Genomic DNA, 11,722 nt, shown 5'->3' on the forward strand with positions numbered 1-11,722 from the left:
CGCTGTGGGTCCCTCCGCACAGAATAAACGATCAAGTCAAAGGGGCACGTGACAATGTCCACGTGCTCATTAAAGATCTCCAAGGAAGGTTGCACGCATGACACGTGATTAATTAGGGCACCCAAATAGTATGATGGCGCGAGAAATACAGTGCCTAAGTTAGAGCCCAAGTGGCCGCAAGGTTATTCATTGCACTCCAGATAAGGGAAGTCCATGGGCCAGATACGCTAAGATCCTAGGGATAGCGGCGCAAGGACCTTCTCCAAGGAACCCTAGATAATAGCAAGCAACGCAGAGGTAAACCCTAGTTTTCACCTATATAAAGGGCACGAAGAGCCCTAGTAAGGTACGTTTTTCATAGTTACACAAAGCACTAAACCCTAGTTGTTCTTGACGGCGCACCCACTGTGAACACAAGGCAATTAGGGCAACACAGTTTTATCCACACAGTTTCAGTCATTGAGATTATCATACAGTTTCTAGTCACTTTGGTGTTTCTCGCTAGCTAACTTGATCGTCGGAGTGCAAACGGCCGCGAGGGCGCCCCTTTGTTCTTCTTTTTCAGGTACTCGTGGACGAGGCAGAACGAAGGTGCCCTAGCTCGTTAGAACAAGCCACGCATAAAGACGACCCAGGTCAACCGGCCGGAACATTATTATCATGGGAAACTGTAAACACTATCCTACTAGGTAAAATAAAACTTATTGGTTAGAGAAAAATTTGTATTTTTTAAATTTATTTTGTTATGATAAAAAATTTAAATATATTTTTTTTAACATACAATAATTTTATGTGAATTAAATGTATATTTTGTAGTATTTTTTAAATGTTAATGTGCCTTTTTATTAAACAAGATAGGTAGTTTAACATAAAATTAATTTTAATTTTTTATTAAAAAACTATGAACTTAAAATATTTTTTTTAAGATGAAAAACAAAAATGAACTAACTAACAATTTTTATTGTTTAAACATTTATTTTATAAAAGGAATTCTTGAATTGAAGAAATTTGATGTATTTACGCTATATCTTTGCAATAATGTATTTGTATTTAAGATCTGATTTTTTCAGGTTAACGAACTCATTAAAAAGGGGGGAAAAACTATCACCGGTAGGTGTCCGTTGGAGTGTTTGGAGTTTAGTGTTTGTTTATGTATTTGGTTTATGAAAGGCATAATGTCATGGTGCTTTTTTTATTGGGTTATGTTTTGTTTAGGCTTCTATATTTTTTTATAGGAGTGTGAAAAGTGGAAGATTGATTTATAATAATTTAAAAGGAAAATTGATGAAAAATAAAGTGATTTAATTTAATAGAAATATAATATACTTGAATGGAAAGTTTATTTAATTTAAGTTAATGAGGAAAGATTAATTTTTTAGTAATATAATATCAAAGTTATCCTTAAGTAAATTTTTTAAAATATAAACATTTAAAATAAAATAGTGGAGAAAAATAAAAATAAAAAATATTTCTTAAAATGGTTAATTATTTAAAATATCATTTACTAATTGGCAATAATAATTACAAATACATTAAAAAACTCAATAAATAAAATTATTTAAAAAAATCAAATGTTGAACATAAGGGTTAATTACTAATATACGAAATGATTTCCAAAAATTTACCACTTTTACCTCATTTCCCACTTCATTGTTTTTTCAAAACAACTTTTCCTATAAAAACATCACAAATTACCTAAACTAAATACACAAAGTTAGGAGAAATCATCTTAAATATTCTCACATAATAAATTACTTATATCAAACAATGTATTAGTGAGCTAGTTGAATGTTATTATATTTGCACCATTGTTTTATGTTATTAGTTATTTTTTTATTTATGTTATATTATAATAACCTATAAAAATAAATTTAAAATAAAAAGTGATATAATTAGAATGACAGTTAGATATTTTATTAATAAAGTAAAAAAATTCATATATTAAAAAGAACAGTTATTCATTTTTTATTTCTTATAACCATATTTCTCTAAAAAAGTTTTTTTTTCCTCTACCTTATTTCTAGATTTCTAACCACATCCTTCATCAGATTGGGGATCAGAGGTAACCTTTAGACTCCTAGTAGGGATTAGAGCAAAGTTGTCCAACTAAATTTTTGTTTAGAGTATGTTCCTTTATACTCCATTTATCTTGAGTCAAGTTTTAGTCGTCAAGTTTTAGTCTTATGTTCACCTAGGTAGACATACTTTGCATGTAGTATATGTGGCTTTAGAATTAGTCTTTGCTAGTTTAGGATCCTAGTGATGTGTTCAGATCATTGATCATGACTCTGTTGTGCAGGTTAGTCTATCCCTGCTTTCTTTAGAAGTTGGAGCCTTTTGTGAGTGTTCATCATTATAATCAGGTAAAGGAAACAAGTTTTATCTTTCAATAGAACTTTAGGTTAGAGGATTTGGATGTGGAAGTGACATGGTCACAAGTTCCAAAATTCTCTTACATGGTTTGTTTGGTTAAGTGAAATAGATGTTATTTAATGAAAATAAATGTTAAACAATTTGATAATGGTTGAATATTTAGATTGATTGTGAGATATATTTTCAAGCCCAAGTCTTGAATTTACTTGTCAAATTGTGATTTAAATGAGATATAATTGCTCTCTATCTCAAATTCCCTTAACGTCGTGCTCAAGCTCCAACTCCTTGAGCTCGAGCAAAAATCTCAGCATTAGTCATTTTTTTTCAGCTACCTCTTATTTATTTTTCTCTAAATCAAGAAATTTAATTACACTACAAGAAAAACTCAATTTACCCACCAACTCCAGTTCGTACCGTGGGTAAATCCATAGATAATCAACATATTTTATTTTTAAATTTTCAAGTATTATTTTAATCTTTTTTTATTTTCAATTATTATTTACAAATATTATTTTATGTCCATTTTTATGATTATATCTTGTTCCCAGTAACCTTCAAGGCAATGTTCCTTACCTACTTCTCTTGATGTTCTTGAAGATTCAATCTATTCATCTCCAATTCATGCTCTCTTAGTTTTCCAAACAGAGGAGCAGTTGTGAAAGAGGTCAGATCTTTGAATTCTGAAATTGTAGTGACCTTTGGCTGCCAAGTTCTGTCTAGACACTTGAGGATCTTTATATCCAGTTCCTCCTTTGCAAAGGTCTTGCCAAGGCTGATAAGATGGTTGACAATGTGAGTGAACCTCTTCTGCACTTCAGCAATCGTTTCCCCTTTCAGCATTCTGAAAATTTCATACTCTTGTATCGGAGTATGATTCCTTGCTCTCTTCACATCATTTGTTCCCTCATGTGTGACTTCAAGAATGTCCCACATTTCCTTTGCTAAGGCACACTGTGATACCCTGAAAAAATTCATCAGAGTTAAGAGCAGATGTTATAATGTTCTTGGCAATCCAATCAAATTTAGCCTTTTAACTTTCAGACTCAGTCCATTGGGACCAAGGTTTTTCAATAGAAACATTATCTTTTTCAATAGTTGGAATGAAAGGACCATTTTCAATAGCATCCCAAATCCCTTTATCTAAAGACTCCAAAAAGATTTTCATTCTAACTTTCCAAAACTGATAATTCAAACCAAAAAACAAAGGTGGTTTGTTAATTGATGCACCCTCCCTAAAGGATAGTTTTTCAGCCATGAAAACAGATTTTAGGATAAAAAAACTTGAGTAAATTTCAAGAACTTAGATTTTGATGCCAATTTTAGAATTTTAGGGCTAAAACAAGAGGGGGTGAATTGTTTATGCAAGATTTTCGCAAACTTTGAAGGTTTAATGAAAGCCACAAGCAGAATCAAAGATACAGAGCAAGTTCAGCCAAAATCAAATATGTTTTTAACTTGATTCCAGAAAATCAATCGGTTGTTTCTTCGATTCAACCAATTGTTTTTATCAGCAATGTATACAAACAAAGATTAAACAGATTTAAATGAGATAAGGGAAAGAGAAATCAACACAGTAAGTTTATACTGGTTCACTCTTAACAAAAAGCTACATCAAGTCCCAGAAACACTTGGGAATTTCACTAACAAATCAAACTCTTGTGATTTACAGCACACACAACAAAGAGATGTTCTTGAACCCTTCAAGAACACAACCTTCTCTTTGCAACCACAACACATATCAGAAAACCCTCTTGATTTGTACCACACAACCTTACGAAAATACAAAGATTAAAAGAAGAGGAAAGAATACACCTGGATCAATTCACAGAATTGAAAAATTGACTTTACACACATCAGTCCTATTCTTCTTGAAGAAAAGTCCAAAGCCTTGGGCAAATTTGGAAAACTTGATTTTAAAAATGTAATATGAATCTTTTGAAAAAGTTATTTCAGCTAAGAGTATAAAGCCCTTTTTATAGCCTCCAAAAAGCTATTAAAAATGTTAAAAACAGAAGCCAAAGTAGTTTGAAAACCAGCTAAAACAGTTTTAGCAGATGTAACCAAATTGTGTTAAGAAATTTCAAAAATCAATCGGTTGATTTATCGAAACAACCGAGTGAATTGGTTTGATAGCAAAGTCAGCCAAAGTCAAATTGTTCCAAACTCTTTTAACTTCTAAATGTAAAAACAACCGATTGAAACGATAAATCAACTGGTTGATTTTTCACTTAACTTTGAAAACCTATCTTTTTTAAAGGGTTTCAAGATCAAATGGCCTTGGATCAATTCTTTGAAGTGGACTACAAATTCAAACACTACAAAATACTCAACTAAACAAGCAGCAACAGAACTTCACACAATTCTTCAAGATTTGGAGTCATCAAAGCTTTTCTTCAACATACTAGTATATTGGAATCATATAAATGAAGATTATCAAGTAGTGAGAGTCGAAGGAGACTCATATGACTAAGTCTGTGGTTTGAAAAATAACTTATCAGAGAGCAAATCATATGGATTAACCATTCATATGGGTTGAATGGATTCATATGAGCGGGAGTAGTATGACAAATGCAAATCTTTAAGTCTAAGTCAATGCACGAGTCTTTTGGAAGTAGAGTCAAGTGTTTATGTGTGGATGTTAGTGAATTTCTGGCATGCATGATGCTGAACATGAGGTATTTGTAGACACTTAGTTGTGTAGAAACTAATTGAAGGAAATAACAGAAGGCAAAAGGTTGTAGAAACTGATTGAACATAATTGCAAGAAATTGCAAAACTATTGAACTGATTCATTCATTTTGATTTACTTCAATAATATATATTATAAAATTACAATTACTAGAAACTATAAAATATGAATACTAACAGCCCTGTAAACTGACCATTAATGCAATAATAACGGTAAATAATTTAAGGGTAATAAAATTTGAATTAATATCCAACATTTAAGGCTAATAAAATCTGAATTAATAGCCAACATCCTCCCTTAATTCTGATTTGGAATAATCTTCATGCCCAACAGATCTCTTAACTTGATGAAAGCATCAATCTTCAATGGCTTAGTGAGAATATTTGCAATCTGATCTTCTGATCTAAAGTATTCCAATTTGATCATGTTCTTCCCAACTTGGTCTCGCAGGAAGTGATATCGAATATCAATGTGTTTACTTCTTTGATGAAAAACTGAATTCTTTGCAAGATTAATTGTAGAGAAATTGTCAACATAGATCTTAATTGGAACATCTAGATTAAAACCAATTTAAGTCATGATATTGCTGAGCCAAACTGATTGACAAGCACTTGTTGCTGCTACATACTCAGTTTCACAAGTAGATAATGCAACAATTGACTGTTTCTTTGATGACCACAAGCAAACAGTCTTTTCGATCATAAAACAATTACCACTAGTGCTCTTCCTCTCGTCTGAATCTCCACCTGAATCACTGTCTGAATATCTGACGATCTCAATCTTCTTAGATGAAGAGTAAAATAGACCAAAAGTTGTAGTACCTTTGATGTAGCACATAATTCTCTTTACAGCTTGTAAATGAACTTGTCTAGGTGACTCCATGTATCGAATGACCAATCCCACAACATAACATGTGTCGGGTCTAATACACGTGAGATATCTAAGGCTCCCAACAATATGCTTAAAGTATGTTGCATCTACAGTTCGCTCATCACCTTCATTCGTAAGCTTAATTCCAATTTCAACTGGAGTCTTAACTGGGTTTGAATCGTCCATCTTAAACTTCTTTAAAAACTCAGCAGCAAATTTCCTCTAATGAATGAAGATTCCATCATCTCCTTGGATGACTTCAATGGCCAAAAAGTAGGACATAAGACCGAGATCAGTCATCTCAATTTCCTTCATCATGATATGCTTGAAGTCACCAATCATTTTGAGATTACTTCCTGTAAAAATCACATCATCAACATAAAGACATAAAATTAAAAAATCTCCATAATCATTAGTCTTTACATAAAGACCATGATCTGATGCACATTTTTTTGAATCCAGTGGCATGAAGAAATGAATCAATCATTTTGTTCCAAGCTTTTGGTGTCTGTTTAAGACCATATAAAGCCTTAGTTAGTTTGTACACCTTTTCCTCTTTTCCAGATTGTATGAAACTCGGCGACTGCTTTACATAAACCTCTTCATCAAGTGCGCCGTCTAGAAACGCGGACTTGACGTCCATTTGGTGAATTTTCCATTTCCTTTGTGCAGCTAAAGCAATGATTAATCTCATTGTTTCCATTTGAGCTATAGGAGAAAAATATTTCTTCGTAATCATAGCCTTCTCTTTGCTCGAATCCCTTTGCCACTAACCTTGTCTTGTATCTATCAATCTCACCATTTGCTTTCACTTTAATCTTGTACACCCACTTCACATCAATTATTTTGTGTGCTTTTGGAAGATCAGTGAGCTGCCATGTATTTTTTTTCTCAATCGCCATCAATTCTTCATTCATAGCCTCTTGCCATTTGGGGTGTTGAATGGCATCTGCAAGTCTCACGAGTTCTGAATCTGCAAGAAAAGCAAAGTGAACCAAATATCCATTGTCATCAACTTCATCATCAAGATTTACTTCACAATCTTGAAGGTGTATAGGTTGTCGTTGTTGCCTTCTTGGTCGCTCCATCATTGTTGCAATTGGAGCTGCAACTTCAAGTTGAATTACAGCTTCAAGTTGAACTGCAAATGCTTTAAGAGTGACTCTATCTTCCACATCATCGTTCAAAACGTAAATATATCATTTTTTTTAATCCATTTCTGCTGCAGCATTCCATTGTCATTCCTCGTTTTTAGCAAATGTAACATCACGACTGACAATCACCTTCTTTGTCATTGGATTGTACATTTTGTATCCCCCATGCTTATATCCAATGAAAATGGTCTTCACTTCCTTATCATCCAACTTCGATCTTACTGCCTTGGGGACATGAGCATAAGTAATTGACCCAAATACCTTCAAGTGTTGCACATTGGGTTTGAATCCGCTTCATGCCTCAATCAGAGTTGTGTTAGGAACACTCCGAGTGGGTGATCTGTTTATCAAATATACCGCACATGTTATGGCCTCAGCCCAAAAATAATTTGGCATACCTTTCACTTTAAGCATGCTCCTCGCCATGTCCATAATTGTTCTATTCTTTCTCTCGGCAACTCCGTTGTGTTGAGGTGTGTAGGGACAGGTTATGTTATGTTGCAACCCAAGTTCTTCCTAGTGCCTCTTGAAATCATTAGACTTGTACTCACCTCCTCCATCACCATCTTAATTAGTCTGCCACTTTGTCTTTCAACAAATGCTTTAAATATTTTAAAGCAGTGGAATACCTCATCCTTGCTTTTCAATAGATAAATTCAGGTTTTCCTTGAGAAATCATCAATAAAGGTTAAAAAATACTTATTACCTCCAATTGATGATATGTTCATCGGGCCACAAACATTTGTATGAACAAGTTTCAAAGGAAATTTTGCACGTCAAGGCTCCTTAACAAATGGTATCTTGTGATTCTTTCCAAAAATGCAAGTCTCACACAATTAATCAAGGTGATGAATATGGGGTAAACCATTCACTAAATTTCGTTTGGAAAGATTTTCCAAACTCTAAAAATTTAAGTGTCCAAAGCGTAAATGCCACAACCACGATTAATTATTCACTATTGCATTCAAGCACTTGAAATCACCCATATGAAAATCTACTGGAAACATGCGATTTTTTGATAAAAAGGTTTTAAGAATCAAATTACCTTTTTTTATCAAATATTGAGAATTGATTTTCAACTATGTGCATCACATAACCCTTTTCAACCAACTGTCCCATACTCAAAAAATTACTTTTCATATTAGGTACATAGAAAACAACATAGATGTACCTGTGATCACCATTCTTCAATGTGATAAAAATTCGCCCTTTTCCAGTCACCGGAACGAACCTGCCATCACCAAATTTCACTTTTGTGTGAAATGAGTCATCCAAATCTGCAAACAGCTCCTTCTGACCACACATATGATTCGTGAAACCTGTATCCAAATACCAAGTCTGATTGTTTGATGTTTCATTTGAAGTGGCTGGCATTAGTAATGCATGATCCTCTTCATCTTGTTCGTGATTACTATCTTCTTGAGAACAATTGGCAGCATGATTATCACCTTTTGATCTGCACTCATTTGCATAATGGTCGTGTTTATGACAGTTATAACACTCCACATTTGATTTATTATACATGCCTCCTTGTCCTCTGCGACCACGTTCTCCATGCCAATAGTTATTTGAACTTGGATTGTGATTGGAACCAGTGTTATTTCTCGCAGTGCCTCCATGGTTCTGGCCACCATGACCTTTGTTGGAATAACTACCAGCACGTCCCCGTCCTCTACCTCATGAACTACCGTGTTTACGATATGAGCTACCAATTGAGGCTTGTGCTTGTAAAACCTGTTCAATTGGTTTTTCAATCTTATTGTCATTCATCCGCTGCTCATGCGCTCATAGGGAACCGGACAATAACTTTACTGTCATTGTTGAAATGTCATTGGCTTCTTCAATTTTGGAAACAACATGTTCAAATCTGGGAGTTAAAGACCTCAAAATCTTCTCTACCTTTGCCTGCTCTAAATGTGTTTCACCATTGGTCTTCATTTGATTTGTCAAGGAAAGAACTTTATTTATATAAACATCAACAGTCTCTGTGGTTTCCATCTGCAGTAGTTCATATTGGCATCTTAGGGTTTGAAGACGCACCCTCTTGATCTTGTCATCACCTTTATAATTGGTTGACAAAATGCTCCAAGCCTCATTTGCAGTTGTTGCTCCTTCTATATGCTCAAACATATCGTCATTCATCCCTTGATGGATGAGATACAAAGCCTACTTTTCCTTCTTCTTCTGGTCACAAAGTGTTACTCGTTGTGTCTCAGTTGCATTAGCAGTTAATGCAGACACTCCACTCTCAACGATATTCCATAACTCATGATAATCAAACAAAACTCTCATCTGCACACACGACCGATTATAATTTTTTCCATTAAGGATAGAGACTGATAATTGGGTAGAGTTCATGATAACACACGGACTCTGATACCAGTTGTAGAAACTAATTAAAGGAAATAAGGAAGGCAAAAGGTTGTAGAAACTAATTGAACGTAATTGCAAAACTGCTGAACTGATTCATTCATTTTGATTTACTTCAATAATATATATAATAAAATTACAATTACTGGAAGCTATAAAATAGGAATACTAACAAGCCTGTAAATTAACCATTAATGCAATAATAACAGTAAATAATTTAAGGGTAATAAAATCTGAATTAATAATCAATATTTAAGGCTAATAAAATCTGAATTAATAACCAACAAGTTGTTTAGTACATTGAAATGGAGGAAGTGTGATGATTCATATGTTTGTGATTGAATTATTTTCATTAAGAGTAGTTATATTAAAAGTTTAAAAATTTATAGTTTACCCTATTTTTCTTGTTTGTAGTTAAGTTTTTAAATTTTTGATGATTATGTATTACACGAGAGTAGGTGATGTTGCAAGTTATAGGACTTTTCCATGAGCAAATGGAGTTTCTATATTTCATTCCGGTTTCTTAATTTTTGGCATGTGCATATATATAAAAATTTATAAAATATATATCTTTTTATAATACTATTTAACAATGACATAAATTCTTGTTAAATATATATATATATATATATATATAATTCAGATTCTTGTTAAATATATATATTTACTTGTATACTATAGTCTTATAGTATTATTTAACTATGAGTATTACATATATACATATATATGAATTTTGATAAATTTCCATTAGTAAAGGTTTTATATGAGGATCCTTGTACAATAATTGAAATTGGTTAAAGTATTTATCTTATTGCAAAAGTCTATATTAGTCCTTTATTTGAAAAAAGAGAGTCATTTCGGTAATCTAACTTTCAAATGTAAGTTAATAATACATTCAAAAACAGTGATCGGTTTTGATTTTAGGATACCATTTTGAATAATTTTGGAGTGATATAAGATGTGATATTTATCATATGTTAGTTTCACTTTTATAAAAAAAATTAAAAATCTAACTGATATTGAAAAACAAACCATAAACATGATAAAGATCACGTTAAAAATAAATCTCAGTAGTAATAAAAAGCTAACAATTTAATATCATATTATTAGTTGAATTGTAGTGGGATTCAATTTCACGTTATTTTCACTATATTTACAGAAGCTTTTTTATTTAAACATTAATTGAACTTTGAAGTTTTATGTACGCGAATATAATGAGGAAAAATTAGATCTTAAATAATTTAAAAGGGCTTCATAATCGCATTCCAAAATTGAAAAGGATATATTTTTCTAAAACAAAGTTTCAAACTAAAAAGATCAAACAATCTTGTAATAGATAGAGAAACCAATATTTTGATAAAGGATAAAAATTATATTTTAGTCTTTGAAATATTAGTAAATAATTCCATTTATTTTACCGATATTTTAAATTACCATTATTAATGACAGTAAAATTTAAGGATATTTGCAGGTACCTCATTTATAAAACGTGGAGTTAAAATAGATCATTAATTTAGAGTGAATTTCAAAATTTTAAAAATCCAACTAAGTAAAATATGTAATAAAAATATTAATTGTTTACAAAATTTATTACTCTTATTCTTCTTCTTATTATTATTATATTATCATATGAATATGTACTTATTATAAATGTTTCCATTACCTTATAAAGATTAACAATATTTCTAAAACATGTTTGGAATGATAGTTTTCTCAATTATTCAATTTAACTTTTAACTCGACCCAATTTAATTAAATTGATTAAAAAATTCAACACAGTTCAAACTATTTATATATACCCTTAGTAAAAGTATTATTTTTAATAAAATATTTAATATAATAAAATAATTTTAAAAATAAGTAAATAAAAAAGATTAATTTTTACATTTATTCATTTGATATTATAAATTGTAATTTGAATTTGAGTTTAATATATTTAAAGAATTCAAATATAAGATATTTGGTAAAAATATGTCACGTAAATTATTAAAAGCAATAATAAATCTTAAAGTTTAACGCTGATTAATAGGTATTTAAATATATAATTTAATGATAACCTTACGAGAGAAAACAAAAAAGTTCTGTTCGGTGAAAGCGATTTTGTGTATTATAATTTATTCCGATTAAAATAAAAGTATCTCTTGTAAAATATATCTATTAATTTTTTATCTTAAAAGTAAAATATTGTTTCTGATAAAAGATAAAAAATTTAATAATAAGAAAAGACAAAAACCAAAAAGACTTTAAAATAGTTAGCTTTTTTTTA

General features: G+C 31.4%; 1 protein-coding gene across 1 annotated transcript; it reads right to left on the reverse strand.

The window, feature by feature from the left end:
- Positions 1-2,946: 2,946 nt before the first annotated feature.
- LOC137834882 (uncharacterized) lies at positions 2,947-3,538 on the reverse strand. The gene is made up of 2 exons (XM_068643113.1): positions 3,417-3,538; positions 2,947-3,334 (listed from the first exon to the last, which is right to left on the reverse strand). Exons 1-2 carry the CDS (start codon positions 3,536-3,538, stop codon positions 2,947-2,949), a joined length of 510 nt encoding a protein of 169 aa, XP_068499214.1.
- Between the last annotated feature and the right edge of the window lie 8,184 nt (positions 3,539-11,722).

The sequence above is a fragment of the Phaseolus vulgaris genome, chromosome 11, assembly GCF_000499845.2.
Source record: "Phaseolus vulgaris cultivar G19833 chromosome 11, P. vulgaris v2.0, whole genome shotgun sequence".
NCBI lineage: Eukaryota > Viridiplantae > Streptophyta > Magnoliopsida > Fabales > Fabaceae > Phaseolus > Phaseolus vulgaris.

Bases quoted from the DNA above. Each gene is read 5' to 3' on its own strand.
- LOC137834882 (XM_068643113.1), bottom strand. From the start codon at position 3,538: ATGAAAATCTTTTTGGAGTCTTTAGATAAAGGGATTTGGGATGCTATT. The intron at 3,335-3,416 runs GTCTGAAAGTTA...GAATTTTTTCAG, and splicing joins CCTTGGTCCCAATGGACTGA to GGTATCACAGTGTGCCTTAG.